We start from the raw sequence: 17885 nt of genomic DNA, 5'->3' as shown, positions 1-17885 counted from the left end.
TGAGAATGTTTTGAAAATAGTAAATAGTAGTTCCCTTTTTTAATGTATCATTTATCAATAAACATGAATGCACCCTGCTTCCCCAGGTTAAGTTCCTATATGATGGAGAAATAAAACCCAAACACAGGCCTTACAAACATGATAATTTTTAAGACAGAATTCATCAGGAAAGAGTAATGGAAAATTTCAGCCAACATTTCCCATAGAGTCCAAAAAGGAGTCCTACTTTATCTGCAGAAATTCACGTTCATTTCTTTTTTTGGAAATAACCTTGAGCAAGAAATTTTCTTGTCTTTCTAACAAAACAAAAGCTGGAGCTCAGAGCTGGACCACTTGGCCCTTTCTTGTATCTCTTCCCAGTTGAAGACCTGCACATCTCTTAGGAGGCAATCTACTCTGAGCTCTATGGATAGGCTCGATACACTCAAGCTTTGCACTTTGAGACACTTTCTGGAAAATCAGCCAGCCTGCCCCCTGTTCCCTGCTGTATCCTGCCTTCTTTGGGCATAGAGAGGACTCAGGCCACTCTTCTACTCTGTCCCTTTGTAGGGTTCACTATACTTCTTACAAAAAGTCTCCAGGGTTTTAGCATGTTGGAGGCATTCACCACTTGCGGGAGAACACTACGGGTATGAAACGTTAACCACAGTTCTGAAAAAGTTGAAAGAACTTTCACAGACTAAAGTCCCGAGCTTCCCCTTCACCTTTCTTCTCTGCCGCCAGCATACAAATCCGAGAGCTCCTTGAGGGAGCACAGGCATATAAAAGTGAATAAATCCATAGTATAAGGCAAACAGAACAGGAGTATAGCAATCTGTGCATTAGGGACATGCTGTACAAATTAATACTTGGAGAAAATACGAGATCATTAGCACCAGAGAGCACATATGCAAAAGTATGCAGTAAAAATATTATGGTTTTATGCAAACACTATGTTTTGGTGGCACTTTTGTAATGACTTCCATTTAATACTGGGAATCCTGACTGAAACCTCATGTAAGAAAACAGAATGTATGTATCCCGGGTGTTGCATCTTTCTCAGTCACCACCGGTGAGAGAATAAAGGCTGAAAGTTGGAGGAGAAATGAAGAGTGAGGCAGCTGTAGCTACAAAGCACTAGTGGCACTGCCCAGGAGTTGCATTTCAATTGTTCATTCCTCTCCAAGCAGGCAGGAGGCAGGATAAAAGTCAACAAGGATGAAGCCCCAACCATATGCCAGCCACAATATAAAATGTATGATGTCTTCCTTAATCCTCAAACTGATTGCATCAGTTAAGTGGCTACCTCACTGTTAATTTACAGACACCTGGAGCTTGGAGAAGTAAGGTTTGGATGATCAAAAACACATAATGGCAAGTGGGAAATCAAAACTGGGTTACAAGAGGGATGCACTCCACAGTCCCTGCTCGTGACACAACAGGATATGTATGGTGCATAAAAGGAGACAAGAGCACCTCCCTGTTTCCTTGCCAAATGTTTATTCATATTCAAGAAGTGAACTCTGAAAATATTTGGTCACGAAAATGTGTCCTAACAATGAAGGAGTCCGCTTCCAATGATTGTTTTTAACATGTCCTGAATGCCTGGCTCCCTTTCTAAATGCTGCTGCATTCAAACCCTACACAACAGGCTCAAGTGTTCTGAGTAGTTCTTTCCTTTTTTAGAGTAACAAACATTAACACTTGGGCCAACTGATTTAAATAGAGAGCCAGAGTTGACTTTTATCCATAGAACTTATGGCACACCAGCCAGGGTGGGGCTTCCTGGAAGCTAATTCTATGTAAAGTCTTTCTCTTCCCCACAGAAGCAGCTTTACTGCCAAAGCATGCTGGGTTCTGGGGTCCACCCCATGGTGGGCGATGAGAGAGAAGCTGGTGAATGGACCACATGTATATGAGACTGATGCTCTTTCAGCCAGGCTTTACCAGGTAGTGGTCTATCCCTGTTAAAGGTCTCTAGGAGGAATAAGATCTGGGACAATTTTTTCACTCATTTGTCCAATCAGTTACATGGGAGAGTGACAGCCTCCCAAAGACATGGCAGGAAAGGAAGCTGCCAGCTGACTGTGGCATAGAGGGAGGCTGGAGACTCCTGTGGGGACCTAGGACCCAGCATACCTTTTCGTAGTTGGAGTATCCCCCCATGACAGCTGGGTCCACGATGCCGCTGAGCAGCATGGAGAGTGGGTGCACAGACAGCGAACGGTCCCACGCATGCTGCTGAACACAGTTGCTGATCCTCTCGTTGGTCAGCTCCATGGTTTCTATGGCATTCTCCAGTGGGCTGATTTCTTCCTGGGTGACAGAGGACATGGGAGAAGGACACCATGTGAGCTCCGTGAAGAGGACTAAAGAAAAGTTAACTATGTATCCCCACACAAGTTATAAGACACCCACAAGTCACAGAAGAGCAAAGTTTTGATTATCAATGTTTCAGTTAGGGCAACACAATTTTTTTTTAAGTGGTACTGGTTTGATGGAAACTAAAGCTGCTAAAAATTTCCTTAAACAGGTGTAGGGAATCTTTTTTTTCTGCCAAGGGCCATGTTCATAACATCATATGTAGGACATATAAAATTATCAACTTAAAAACCTAGCCTGGTATAGGCTTACTAAAAACCTAGCCTGGTATAGGCTTACTCAGAGTTAGCAGGGCCAGACCAAATGATTTTGCAGGCCTTCTACAACCCAGGCCTGAATGATAACTTTAAAAATCAGGGCTTTGCTCATGTTAACCAATCCTGATGATAAAGTGTCTACAGAAAATTTGAGAAGAAATATAATGGGCATGGTAGCCAGAATTATTTCTGAGGGCAAACTTTCTCGGTGATCTTTGAGAGGATCAGAGATGACAGAATAGCAGGATATGGGATCTGAGGCATTTCTCCATAAATGCCCACTGGCCAAAGTCTATGTGTTTTCCCTGAGAAAAAGCCAGGTGACCTTGGAAGCAGTACAAAGACATGGAGGCCACGCCTAAGAATATCAGATGACAATGACAGATGTGCAATACAGGTTCAGAGGGAACGCCCTGATTGAAACGTGCTGCAAACCAGGTTTCAAGGAGAAGCAGTCCTTTGTCATTTTCTTCCTTATCACCTGGTCTGACCTCCTAGTCCAGGCGTGATTTCAAAGTTCTCTTTCCATAAATCACATCCACACAAAGAAAAATTATTTATCTTCCAGACAATGAATATAACAAACTTGTTCAAGAACTACTTCATGAACATCTAGCTTATATTAACTATTATACTATGCATCACAGACTCAAAAGTGATTAAGATACATAATATATTCTCCTATTTATAGGAAACTGGTTCCAGGAACTGCTGTTTGTGATGCTTAAATCCTTTCAATAAAATGGTAGAGTTCTGTGTACAATCCACACACACCTTCCCACCTACTTTAAATCTCCCCTGGATTATTTACAATACCTAGCACGATGTAAACGCTATGTGAATAATTGCTACACTTTATGGCTCAGGGAAAATCTGTGTGTTCAGTACAGAGGCGATCATCTTAGGCAGAATATCTCATTCTTAGTTGTTCACTCTGTGGATGGGGAATCTGTGGGTGCAGAATGTAGAAGGCAAGTTCATGATGGGGGGCAGCTAAGCTTTCAGTGGGGTTTCAAGAGTTGTACAGGTGGGAGGTGTAACCTGCAGGTGGGGGTGGGGAGCATTAACAGCATCAGGCTACCCCAGAGTGACACAGAGAAGAGTCTGGGAGCAAGGTGGTGCTTCAACAGAATCCCCAGGGGAGCGAACAGGAAGAGGACATTTCAGGCAGGGAAAAGGACACACTTGCACAGAATAACAAGGAATGCACACCTAGTTCCCAAAGATTCCCTAGGGGATGAAATAGAAGACCCAAGTTTCAAAGGCTTTGCATGTGTATGCTAAGAAGTCTTAAGCCCTGTGAGGTCATTAGCATGAGGAAGCATGAAGACAGTGGGTTTACAGAGTAGAGTACACACTTGGGGGCAGTGCAGAAAAAGGGACCGACAAAGCCAAGGCCAGGAGGCCAATTAGGACCTTTTTCAAGGGCATCAATCTATATATCTGACTAGAAATGGGGCAGCAGGAGGAAGACCAACAATGAAACAGAATAACTATCAGAAACATAAACAGGCAGATTTGGGGTGAGACCAGGCAAAGGAACTTAGGGTGACTGGTGATATCATAAACTGGGAATCTAGAGAGAGAAAAAGCTTTAGGAGAGAAGCTGTGATTGACAGGCAACCACAAAGTGGCATTCCAGGAATGTTTCAGGGTACTGGGAGGATGCTGGAGGAGACAACACTCCTCTGGCCCTCAAAGAGTCATTCAGTAAGAGTAACCTTTAGGGTTGCTGTTGTGATATCAGCTTGACAAAGGGGCTCTATTACACAAGCAGGCCTTTTACTGCTCTTTTGAGAAGCAAAGTTTGCCAGAGCCAAACTGGTGCAAACTGCAAGGGAGGTTAACAAAGACTGTTATTATATCTGGAGATGGCAAGTTTTTTTTTTTTTTCCTAAATTCTGAGTTCCCATCTGAAATGACTCACTGTTGAAATCTGTTTCACTTCGAACCACTTGAGAATCCCAGGGAAGGTATATGCAGTTGTATATGTGGTCCGTTCAATCCACATAGTCTGGTGGCAGAAATGAAAACAATAAAAACACCATTTAGTTCCCACGGCAAAATGCAAAATTCCATGGTGAAGTGAGATTCACTCCCAAATGCATCCTAGCGAATGGGCTCTATTTTCTCATATAACTGAGGGATTTGGGGATGTCTGAAGGCTGAACAGGATCATCCACTCAGATGCACTTCCACCCCACCCCACCTCTCCATCAATTAGAGAAGTAACTTGTTGAAGGTCCAGGTACGCAGGCTGTTTATGGATCCTCAGAGTAAGCTGGTCCACTGAGACAACAGCTGCTGGCTAGCTAATTAGTGCTGCGCCCTCCTTCCACTGGCACCATCACTTTTGCTGTGGATGTTAGTTAGTAGGAAGACCTTTTGTTTGGATGTCAATTTTATTCCATTTTAGTGGGCAAATGGGGTGGACTCACAGCAAATTCATTGTCTGGATCCTTTTCTCCTTTCCAGAACGGCCGGGAATATCTGAACTGCTGGACTTCATTGGCTCTGTAATAGCTGCAGCAGGGCACAGCAGGGCCAGATTTTCTTAGAACAGGTACTTCTTGGTTTGATTTCAACAAAACTCATGGTGCACTGGACACAGTTTGAGTATTATCCACTAAGCTCTCTCACAAACAACATTGAGTCCACACCAAAGACTTGAGGCCGTGCACATCTTACTTTCATTAGGCATGAATTAATGTCACATTCCATAATCACCCACATACGCAATCTCATTTGTACAGCTGTACAACATTTCCCCAGCCCCATTAGCACACAAGTTTCTCAAGACGAAGGATTTGGCAGGAACCAGCCAATCCTCACAGTGATGCTTGTGAATGAAAGAGTGAAGAGGTCTGATACGAAGGAGTGCAATTCCTGATTTCTCCCAATCTAAAAGCCAAGCTTCTATGTCCCTCAGAATTACCATACTCTGATCTTATGCTTGAAGCAGAGTGGACAGTAGGTGTGTCCAAGTGCACATGAATTCAAGGCTTCTGTTCTGATACACTCCAAATGACGTCTGACAGACCGTTATTCTTAAGGACACTTACTTTAAGATCTGCTCTGGAACTGGTTTATCCTTGTAATTGGGAGGCAGGCTCATCACTGGCTTCACGGTGAAGCACTGCATGTCTGAGGAGATCGTTAAGGAAGGCAAAGGGAAAAGCTGGGCTGGGAACCTGTCCCTCCTGCTTTACAGCCAGAAATGGCACGGGTGCCAACCACTCCTTTAACTTCAATGCCAGGACTTCACTGGAAAACAGGGCTGCTTGGGGCATCAATGAATTCTCTTCCTAAGTGATGAGCCCCAGGGCAGTTCTTGTGGTTAGACACCTGGCAAACAGCCTTGCCACAGGAAAACAAGCATCAGTGAAATACCAGGAAATGGGTGGTTAGAAATGGTTTTCCAGAGCTTCTTTCAGACAAGCATCATTCTGAAATAGCCAGACTCCAAAGCCTATGCAGTAGGGTCTGCTTCTATCTTTGGACACCATCTATTTACTGAGTAAGTAGCAGGGCTAGGTGCTGCCCCCAGGTGTTGTGATAATATGCCATCCCTAATTACACAATGGCTCTAGAAGGCAGATATTACTATTCTCCTTATGCACATGAAGATTATGAAGATGGGAGGTTAAAACCCAAGACTGTACAACTGGGAAGAGAGGCAGTCTTCAGAACCAGTGAAGGAATAAGGGTTCTGTCTGTTCCTAGAATTTGTTCATAGTAAAAGCTGCCCTCTGCTGTCCCCACCACTGTTTTTAAAATCTGGAACAGAATCCAGGATTCAGAATAAGAAGTCTGTATCCTTCTCAAACTCCTCAATTCGATTTTAAAGGATATTCTGCAGGACAGGCACCTGCCAAGGGGTTAAGACACCCTATCCCACATCAGAGTACCTGGGTTCATCCTGGACCCTGTCCCCTGACTCTGTTTTCCTGCAATTGGGTGCATCCTGAGGGGCAGCAGGTGATGGCTCAAGTAGTTGTGCCCCTGCTATCCATTTGGGAGAGAGACGCCTGGATTGAGATTCTAGCTCCTTCTGTCACCCTCAGCCTAGTCTGAGCTTCTGCAGGCACTTGAAGAGTGAGGAAACCTTAGGGAGGTCTGTTTTTCTAATAAATAATAAACACTTTAAAAAACATATATCCTCTCATACTCAATTGCTACCTCTCCTCTTTAATTACTAAAGATATTCAGGATCCCCAAGATATACACAGAATGGAAAACTGCTTCAGAGTGGTCAGATGATTAGTCTTAGGACATAGGCCCTCCAACAATTTGCCTGCAGAGGAGCTGTAATATTTTTGTTTCTTTCACTTAGCTGGGGCTGCCCCACATTAAAGAGCCACTGGGCCAGGATGCACTGCTTGGGAGATGACTTGATGTCCTCCCCAGGGGGTGTGGTACTGGTCATCTTCTCAGCGTTGGGGAACTGGGTCAACAACCTCAGGCTGAAGTCTTCTCGTCTCTCATACTCCTTCCCCCGGTAGATGAAGATTTTATTCTGTAGGATACAGACAGCAAGGGAAATTAGTAAACACGAGAGTGAGGGAAATGAGAGTGCTGGCTACTGGGCAAGCCACTGCACTCTCCAGCCAAAGTTCAATCCACCACCAAATAGCCACTGAATTATCTATTATATGCTACTTGGCATGGGCTTGATTTCAGTGGGTGGTTCACATGCCGGTATCTAAATCCTCACTGTGGTGGCACCGGAAGCAGATGGTACCTTTAAGAGGTAGACACAGGAAGAGTGGTAAAGTCATTGAGGGCTTGGCCTTCAGAAGCAATTGATACAGCTCTCATGGATGCTGGTGAGTTCATAGAAAAGCAAGCCTGTGGCCTTTCCCATCTCAGCAGCTTCCTGTTTCACCATGCAGTCTGTTCCAGTCAGTGTGAAGTCACACACCACAGGGTCCTCACCAGACCTGAGCTGATACATGATATCACATCCTCGAATCCCCAGAACTGCAAACTAAATAAGCTTTTCTTTGTAAAGCAGCTTTCCTTGGGCATTCTTCCTTAATAACTGAAAGCAGACTAATACATTTTCCAACAACAATATCTGACAAAAGCTCAGAAGGTTTGTTTAAGGAATTAAAAATCATTAAAAAAATACTAGCATAGTTCTGCTCACAGTGTGGCCCAAGGACCACAATCAGTCTGTGAATAGACTCTGGATCTGCCAGAAAATGTGCTTTTGCTCTGATATAAATGTACAGTCTCATTGGGCAAGTTGCTTAATGTAGTTGGTATTTTCCATTGCAGGGTATTCTCAGTGGAGAGAGTACACAAATTCATAATCAGATACAATCCCCTTATCTAGTTCAATAAGACCCTGTAAGAACTTACAAACCAGCACTTTAAATGGCACTGCCTCAGGGAGCACCATGACATGTATCAAAACTCCAGTATCACTTCTGTCATGATGACCCAGTGTGGCACAGACAACGGAGGACAAGAGTAACTTAGAGCAGGCTCCAGCTGAGCCTGAGCTTCATAGAACACAACTGTATTAAATACTATTTTCCCATTTTCAATGGCAGATGTGTTTTTCTTTAACATAATTGGATTTTTTTTCCCTAAAGAAATTCCTGATGCCTCAGGCTCGGAAGCAATTTCTCTAAGTTGCTGCCCGTGCAAGTGCATATGTGGCTGAGTTTTACAGGTGTCTTCCTTATCTGTCACCTTAGATGACTAATTTACAGTGGCAGCCTGCAGATGATTCATTTTAAACCAAAACTTGGACCCATGTTGTCTTGCAAAGTATCTTTGAAAGTCACTCAGCCAATCATCCAACACATTTATTTGCTAAGCTATACATGAGGGAAATAGTGGTCATCTTCCTCCCACAAAGCTTTCCTTCCAATAGAGGGAAGAAGAAATAAATAAGCAAACAGGTAGACAACGATTTCTGACAGTGCAAGTATCACAGGTTGAACAGTGCATGCAGTAAACACTGCTAAATCTTTTGGAACACATAACATTTCTTCAGTCATGGGAAGGTTCTATGAGTGGTTCATACATTAAATAACTGCATGATTTATGAAGGCAGAACTGTGGTAGAAAAGGAATCAGGGTGCAATGAAAACACTAGTCATTTGACACAGGCAATAACCATAAAAGGAGTCAGAGAAACTGAAGATCAGGAAGAATCAGCTTTGCTGCAAAAAAAAAAAAAGACGGCTTCAGAAAGATGTGGGGCTTGGCTGGACTTAGGTGATGACTAAGCTAAGGTGGGGTGATCAAGAGAGGAGCAAAGAACAACAGGGTTTGAAAGTGAAAAGACGGGTGAGGCCTGGGGCAGTGTGTTCAGGAAGGAGGAATGAACTAGAGCTGATGAAAAGAGCCAGAAAAAGAAGTTTAGAAAGGGAGGCAGAGATATCAAAGCTCGCACCATATTCAGGAGGGAGACTCTGGAAAGGCGAAGCAACACGAGGAAGAAGTTGAGATAATCAAACCTGACCAAGGAGCACATGTCCCCCTGAAGGCTCTGAGCAGGACTAGGAAGGAGAGGGAGGGGTAGACACTTGGCCTAGCAGTTAAGAAACAAGGTGGGACACCTGCACTCTACCAGAATGCCTGAGCAGAGTCACAGCTTGGCTGCTGACATAACTTCCTGCTTCTGTGTACGCTGGAAATCAACAGATAAAGGCTCAAATATGTAGCTTCCTTCCACCCACATGGGAGATCTGGATCATTTCTGGCTTGTGGCCTTTGGAAGCTTGTCAGGACTGAACCAGAGGATAGCGGAGCATTCTCTCCTCTCTCTCTCTTTCTAAATCCATGAAGATTTAAAAGTAATATGAGGAAGAAAGAGTAACAGGTATCTGATTCCCTGATGTTTAGGCAAATAGCAAGGAGCTGGGGTGGGTGGGTCGGGGGAGCCAGTGACAGTTCATTTACTCATCTTGGAGAAGGAAGCACACTGGTGCTCTTGGCAGAAGAGATCTGATTGGGCTGGGGGACAAGAGATTAATATAATTTTATATACTCTGAGTTTGGGGAGATACTCCACAATATGGAAGAGAGTTTGTTTTATTATGTATAAGGGTTTGGCAGTGCATTAACATCTACAATGTATAGTTTACAAAGCAAGCTTATATAACTTACATGCTGTGATGTGAACCTTACTTTTCCTAGTTTACACCTCCGATTTGGTGTTTATGTGACCAGAATTACTCAGGAAACAACTCGGACTCTGACACTTTGAACTTGAAAGTCAGGATCCATGTTTTGATTGAATCACTACTGTTTCTCACTTCTCTTTCTTTGTTTCACGTGACACAAGAGAATATACCTCAAGTAGGACAGGCATTGTGCTCGTCTTGACTAACAGCAAAGCTAAGTCTAGAACACGCTCCGAGGCTCCCTGCCAGACCTTCTCACTCCATTCTTGCCCTAGGTCACCTCATCTACAACCATGGTCCTAACTGTAAATAACTAATTTTTTTTCTCTCACCTAGAAGTTTACCATGAGTTTCAGATCTAGAAAACAAATGGCTATCTCATGTCTTTTTGACGCTCCAAGTTTACCCACTTTGAAGCTATCTGAAACCAAACCCTCACAACTAGTGTGCGTAGATCTCTGCACTCTGATACCCACAGCCTTCTGATCCTGTTCTACCAACTCCTCAGTCATGCTTCTCCAGCCTCATGCTTCTCAGCCTGCTGCTCTCACTGTCCAGAACCCTCTGCTCATCTTCCTGAACAGCTTCCTGGCTTATCCTTTTTACTGTTTTCAAGGTTTTTTTTCCCCTCAAATGTCATGTTCTTACTGAAGTCTTGCTTATTCACTTTGCTCGCCTCAAAATGGCAAGTCTGGGACTGGCGCTACAGTAATATAGTACATTAAGTCTCCTCATCTGTATGCCATCATCCCATAAGGGTGTCGTTTGGAGTCTGGGTAGTTACACTTCCCATCCAACTCCGTTTATGGCCTGGGAAAGCAGTGGAGGATGGTCCGAGTCCTTGGGACCCTGCACGCATGTGGATGACCTGGAAGAAGCTTTAGGCTCCTGACTTTGGACTGGCCCAGCTCTGGCCATTGTGGCCATTTGGAGAATGAACCAGCAGAAGAAAATCTGCCTTTCAGGGGCTGGCATGGTGGCACAGTAGGCTAATCTGCCTTGTGGTACTGGCATCCCATAAAGGAGCCAGTTCTAGTCCTGACTGCTCCCCTCCCCACCTCTTCCCTCCCCTCTTCTTTCTGCTCCTCTTTTCTTTTTTCTCTCTCTCTCTCTCCCTTCCTTCCTTTTCTTCCTTCCTTCCCTCCCTCCCTCCCTTCCTTCCTTCCTCCCTCTTTCCCTCCCTTTTCTCTCTCTCTCCCCTCCATCCCTCTCTTCCTTCCTTCAAGATTTATTTATTTTTATTAAAAAGTCAAATTTACAGAGAGGAGGAAAGAGAAAGATCTTCTATCTGTTGGCTCAATGCCCAAGCGGCCACAATGGTTGGAGCTGAGCCAAACCAAAGCCAGGGACCAGGAGCTTTTTTGGGTCTCCCTCATGGGTGCAGGATCTCAAGGGTTTGGGCCATTCTCCCTCTCCAATACCCAAGGGCCTGCACACTTCCCACACTTGCCTCGGGCCCCGAGCTGGTCCCCAAGCTGTGGCACTGGCTATCTATCATTCCTCAGCATGGCCACTCTCTCACCTGCCTAGAGCATGCTGCTCCCATCTGTTACTTTTTCCACTCTTAGCTCACCTTTCAGAGAGTAGATAAAATGCAATTTCCAATGAAGTTTTTCCTGAGTAGTTTCAAGAAATCAGGAATAGTTCACACACAGGAAAATGGACTTTTTTTTTTTAAAGTATAACATCCTATGTGGTTTGACAAATGTAACCACAACCTCTATCAAGACGTGGAACAGTTTCATTATCCCTAGAAACTTCCCGTGGCTTTTTATCACCAGACAAGTATTGATATGTTTTCAGTCCTTGTAGGAAGTGATGCCCTGGTAAGAGCATCTTGTGAGTAAAATCTTGGAGTCTTTTAACATCCTTTCCGTTCCATAATGTACTTTGATGCATCCAGATTGCTGTGGGTCTGAGGAATTCACTTTTTTCTTACTGAGTAGTGTTCAGTAATGTTCCAATGGATTTCCTTGACTGGCTAGGAGGTAAAGAGCCTGTAGTATAGCCATATAGTAGAATGCTCCAGTCTGTGACTAGCATTAAGGCTGTTATAAACGTTCCTGTGCAACTGTTGTAAAAAGACAAGTTTTTACTTCACTTGTGTGATACTTTCTGAGTATAGACATAGCACAGGACATGCTTTGTTGGTGACAGCTTAAATTTTACATTCAGCAGTAGGTGTCTGGTCTAGCAGTTAAGACACTCACAGCACATAAGGGAGTGCTGGGGTTTAAGTCCGCCTCCAGCTCCTGACTCGGATTTTCCACTAATGCAAACCCTGGTGGGGGTGGGAGGTGAAAGCTCAAGTAACTGGGTCTTTGCCACCCGTGTGGGAGACCTGGATTTGGTTTCCAGTTCCTGGCTTTGGCTTCCATCCAGCCTTGTCCATCACAGGCATTTGAGGAGTAAACATGCAGACAAGATCCTTCCCTTTCCAGTTCTGTACTTATCAAATCAGTTAATATAAATTAAAAGTATTCTTTCTTGGCAAGTCAGGCACAACAGCCCAGTGGCTAATTCCTTGCCTTGCATCTACCAGGATCCCATATGGGCACTGGTTCATGTCCAGGCTGCTCCATTTCCCATCCAGCTCCCTGCTTGTGGCCTGGGAAGACAATAGAGGACAGCTCAAAGCCTTGGGACCCAGCACCTGTGTGGGAGGCTCAGAAGAAGCTCCTGGCTCCTGGCTTTAGATCAGCTCAATTCCGACCATTGTGGCCAGTTGGGGAATGAAGCAGCAGACAGATATTTCTCTCTGTCTCTCATTCTCTCTATACATACGTCCTAATCATCATTATCATCATCATCATCTTTACAAAAAAAATTCTTCCTTGGAAAAATGTTCACTTTCATTGTATGCTTTTGCACACGTTGCCTAGGTGGCTCCTGAAGCCTTGAGGTTAAGGGCCATGTGGAATTTTCATCAGCAGAGGGGCTTGACGGCCTCTTGGATGTGTGGCTCAGTAAATAGTTATTGAATGAACAGTACACTGCCTCCTCCTTCGAAGTGCTAGGCATGGAAATTGCTTTCTTTAATTACTTTCCCCTTTTTATTAGAGGAAGGGAGACAGATAGTACACATGTTTAAACAAAGCTCAGCTCCAAAAGAGGGTTCCCTTTTGTAGGAGATGCTTAGGCTTTTGGTTTTTCAATTGTGAGCTCAATACCACGGTGTACATCACTTTGAGAAGGAAGAAAAATGCTGCCTTTGTCCCTATCACAGCCAAACCTCTTTTAGTTTTGGGAAATTTCGGTTGTCCTGTTCTTAGGATCCCTGTTTTTCAACCAGCTACAACTAGAAAGAAAACAAATGGCTAAACACATCAATCGACACTTATCCCCAGCCTGACCAGCAGGCCAGTGGAGGGAATGATTCTGTTTTTCCCTTTCTCATTCCACCTGGGGGAAGTCATAGAACAAAAGATCTGCCAGAATGCCAGCAGCACCCGGGGGCGTGGGGTGAAGGGGCCACACTCAGGAAGCGGTTTCCCTCCCGACCTCCCACAGTGGGAACACAGGTCGGCAGCTGCTTGCACACGGCTGCCCATCTGGAAAAGAATGGCCTCCCTTCCCTCCTCCAGATGACATGGCCCAAGGCTTGGAGACCACCCAGGGGCTGCTTACCCGAAGGAAAGAAGGGAAGCCCTGTCCGTAGTATCCCACTGCAAAATATTCTGGCTGAGGCCTCATGGCCTTAATGATATTCTCATAAAATGATGCTCTTTTTTTCTGGAAAAGAAAACACGAAATTCCACTGGAGGTTAGAAGGACATGGTTAGGGAACAGAAAGATGGGACTATTTGTACTTTTGTTTCCCACATAACAGAGGACTGACTGGCCTTTGGAAAGCAGCCTCTGGCAAGCAGGGTGCTCCTCTTCTGGAGAGGAGGTCCAGGAGCCGGCCTCAAAAGGCTGGGGTCCCTGTGCATTCGTCTGTGAGCGATGCTGAGGATGGCTCAGGCAGCTCAAGACCCCCTGATCGTTAAGGAACACTTTGTGAGATGCAGAGCCAGGTAACAAAGTAAGATAAAGAATTTCCCAGCCTAGTTCAACTGCAAGTGCCCAGAAGGTGGTGATGATGCTCTGTTTTTAGTTCCTACTCCCACCCTTATCTTTGATTCTTCATCAGGGAGTGGCTTCCCAGCTAGGCTAAAAGAATACACACCAGGCAGTCACACATGAAGGCTCTGATGGACTTCTGCCCCCCACACCCACATGGTCAGCATACCTCCATTATGACTCCATTCCTATGGGGAACCATCAAAATAATGCTCTTGTGGATGAAGGAACTATACTATATGTTGCTAACATTTTGGTTTAAGTCCATTTAGGTTCATAAATGAATTTTTCATGTGCAATAACAGATGCTGGTACAGTATACTGGTTCTTTTTTTATACAGTGATCATACAAAACAGCTCTTCAAATAAATTATCTTTCCAGGACAATGTGGGTGGCCTGACCTTTTGTGATTCCTCTACTAAAACCAATCACGTATACTACTGTGTTTGCCTTCCAAGTAACATTCAGAAGGCTATCACTGTTTTGGTTTTTAAACAGCTGAACTGAATCTACATGCAGGCTTAATGCGCATGTTCCAGGATCCACAAAAGTTGAACGATCCAGGGACATGACTGGGAAGAAAGGTGACAGAGTTGGGATCCATCAAAGCATTTTACAGCTCCCCAAGATGTATGCAATGGAACTCCTGGAAAAATAAGCCTTGAAGGTGAGCAGCTCTTTTACTTAGCAGGGCCTTGAGGACCTAGTACAAGTAATTTCTGATGAGCAGAAGACTTCTGGAACATCTGACCCCTGGACTGTGTACATGGAGGCAGAACGAGTCAGCTAGGCCAAGAATACAGAAATTGCATAGGGAACAAATGGCACTACATGAGAGATACTGGGGATGAGGATTAGGAGGTAAACCAAGGAAAGCTGTTCCAGGTCGGCTATGAGAGACTCAGGCTTTGGCCATGCCTTCACAGAAACTACTCCACAATGCTGAGCCTTTCCAAGGAAGGTCAAAGATCCAAGCTTTTGAACCACATCTTTGTTCCCTTTGCTTTTGAACAAGTTTTACTTTTCATTGTAAAGGGCACCTGTGATCTAACTTCGAAACTCTTTAACTTAGAAACCTTTTCAGCAGCACTCATTTCAGCAACCTACTGGAGAAGATTAATATATTCTGACCCACACTCACCAGGAGATTGCCAAGGCCCTCGTAGTCAAATACTTTGCTCTCGTAGGTCTCGGCCAGCTCTTTGCTCAGTTTGATGGCCTTCTCCCACATCTTCAACAAAAAGAAAAGTAGGATTAAAAGCAGAGGACAGAGTAGTCATTGATCCACCTGCCCAGGCTCCTGTAGAGGCACTGGGCTGGGGCCAGTACTCTGGTGGACTGCATGCCTGCAGAGGTCCCTGAAGAAAGGCTTCATCTCTTCAATCAACTGAACCCTTTCTGCACGACATCATAAGGATGCTGGAATATCCTTTCTCTAAAATACTTGAGACCACAGGTGTTTCAGATTTTGGAGCTTGTTGGGTTTTGAAATATCTGTGTTGACTATCTGTTGGGCACCCTGAATCCAAAACTTCTTGAGCACCATGGAACTACTTAATCTAAATTGGGTTTTATGTCTTCTTCCGCCTTCCTGTCTGCCTTCAGCATAGACTTCACTCCCTTACACCCAGAGACCTGTTGGGACCTGACCCCAAAAATTTGTTACCAGCATGACAGGCAATCTGGACTTGAAGGAGGCCCCACTGAGCTGGTGTCCCTCAAAAGCGCAACGGTTCCTTTTCTAGATCGTGGATCTTCTGATTGAGCATAATGCCATTTTCATTTCCCGAAAGTCAGGGTCGACTTGTGACAAGTTGTTAAACAACATGCTCAATGTGAAATGTCAACCCTCACTCTAAACTTCCCCTTTTCAGAGCATCAAATGAAGACTTCATTGGGTTTTATAGTGGCTTTCTGATTTTGGTAGTCCATTGAGGAGGGAGTTGAAAGTGGTTGTATACTGTTCACGACTGTCTGCCCGTGTCCTGCCTGAAATACCATGATTGTTTATGAAAAGAATATTTAATAAAGCTGGATACAGTTTGGCTTGGAAAAAAAAAACAGCTTTGGATTCTTGAATCGTTTGAGTATCTTGACTATTTTGCCAGGAGCCATTCTCTGAAATTCTGTTTGTAAGAACACAAAAAACACCATGTGTTCTCTCCCAAAACAAAGCAATATTGAGCTAAAGGGCAAAACACTAATGACAACTGCAACTAGTGAGGAATCATTTTCAAAGTTTAGACTCTGACAGCATCATGAATGTCATATTTGGGATAAAAAGAAACTGAATGCGGAAAACTGTTTCTGCTGTGTGTGGGGAGGTTGGGTAGCGGGGGGGCGGTGAGTAGTCTGCAGGCTAGAAAAGAGGCTAACAGTACTTCTGCATGGGACTCAGCCAAGTTTTTCCAGAGTACTGATGAGCTAGCTCTACCTTAATGACCTGTTTAGTGAAAGAGTTTTGGGAAATGCCTGAGAGCATTAACGACCATGCGAGTCACAGCCCAATGGACATGCCTAGTGTCTGAAGTTACTATGCCACACAGAGCATACTTCGTAGTTTGTTATTTCATGCAATGTATCCGAGATGCATATCATTCAAACATAGCATCTGGTCATTTCTTGCTTCATTCTTTTCAACATATATATTCAATTGTCAACATACATTCAATTGTTTCTGGATGCAGAAATTCTATTCAGCCTACAAACAACTGTAAAAATTTAACCTTTTAAAAATCAGAACATTCCAAATTTTCTGTGTGAAATTTCACTTGATCTTAGCCAAAAGGCTGAGAAGCAATGCTGTGTGAAATTTTACAGCCCGGTCCCCTGAAAAGATTCTGACAGGTGTCATTTAGAAACCATTCCAGATCAGCGGAGCATGGTGAAAGAAGGTAGCCACAGCAGCAATGGAGCCTAATAAGACACCCTACTGCATCCCCTCTTTCCTTGCTACGTGCTAATTTACAGAACAAAAGATATTATTTAGCCCAATAACCCAAGAGTGGTCCCTGGCCACTTAGAGTCCCCAGGGGCCTCTCAGGGGATACATGAGACCAAAACTCTAGTTTTACTACCTGATGTGTGGAGTCACACAGAATGAATGTAAAACAGATAGAATTTTGCTGTTTTCTATTAACCCAGATGTAAAAGGGATTTGCCAAAACAATGCCATATATAGCACCAATTTTTGATAATTGCAGTAATTCTCCATGAATACATGTGATTTATGTTAACAGGTACTAGGTCCTATTATCAAAAGAACAAACTCAAAGGTATTTAAAATTGTTGTGTTTTAATTTCTGAGAGTACTAATCTCAAAAAATATAACCTATATGAACAGAAATGCTTTTGGGGTCTTCACTAATTTTTAAGATGGCAAACAAAACAGTATGAACAATATATTTGCTATTTGGACCTCAAGTTCTTCACCTGTAAGACAGAAGGTAGACCTACCTTTAGAAAGAACTGAATTAGAAAAAGAAGCTGAAAAATCATCCAAGATAGTAGAGTGTGACATCTAAGCAGTAGAGTGTGATAGGTATTTCATCACAATGATTATTTGGTTTATTTATTAGTAATTTAAGTTACAGGTTCTGTTGACAAAAACAATACAGTGGCAGCAACTGGCTGAATCTAGATCTTTTTCTGTTGTTTGGATAAAATAAAGCATTTTTGTGTTTTCCCCTAAACTCCTCTGTCCCTGTCCCTCTCACACATTCTCTCCATTTCTACTTTAGGAGGTCTTTCAGCTGGACACACTTTCTCCAACGATCTCAGAAGTTACAACTTTTTGGCCCAGTTCATAAGCATATTCTTCATATGTGTGTCTTCTCATCCCTAAAAAAATTTGGGTGTGTGCATGGCATACCATATGTTCACCAATAGAATGGGCAGGAAAAAATAATGCCAGCTCCTGGCTTCCAGGAATACTTAGCAGGAGAAATTATTGTTTCAGAGAGTGTGGCTCTGGACAGCTCATTTTATACTTCACTGGAATAAGTGTCCTAAAAAGTCATCTTAACTGACTTTAATACCTAAATTTCTTCATTTTTTTCTCTA

The 17885-nt window shown here is 43.7% G+C and overlaps 1 protein-coding gene across 1 annotated transcript in view; it reads right to left on the bottom strand.

The window, feature by feature from the left end:
- DOCK5 (dedicator of cytokinesis 5) overlaps positions 1 to 17885 on the bottom strand; it is a 197263-nt gene that overhangs the window by 15863 nt on the left and 163515 nt on the right. The window contains exons 39-45 of the mRNA XM_058670037.1: positions 14965 to 15054; positions 13388 to 13492; positions 6993 to 7134; positions 5681 to 5762; positions 5057 to 5141; positions 4546 to 4632; positions 2119 to 2295 (exon numbers count right to left, since the gene is read on the bottom strand). Coding sequence (XP_058526020.1) covers positions 2119 to 2295; positions 4546 to 4632; positions 5057 to 5141; positions 5681 to 5762; positions 6993 to 7134; positions 13388 to 13492; positions 14965 to 15054 — 768 coding nt within the window. The remainder of the gene's footprint in view (positions 1 to 2118; positions 2296 to 4545; positions 4633 to 5056; positions 5142 to 5680; positions 5763 to 6992; positions 7135 to 13387; positions 13493 to 14964; positions 15055 to 17885) is intronic.

This window comes from Ochotona princeps, chromosome 11 (genome assembly GCF_030435755.1).
Source record: "Ochotona princeps isolate mOchPri1 chromosome 11, mOchPri1.hap1, whole genome shotgun sequence".
Lineage (NCBI taxonomy): Eukaryota > Metazoa > Chordata > Mammalia > Lagomorpha > Ochotonidae > Ochotona > Ochotona princeps.
The sequence above is the reverse complement of the archived record's forward strand: the minus strand, read 5'-3'. Positions and strand labels throughout refer to the sequence as shown.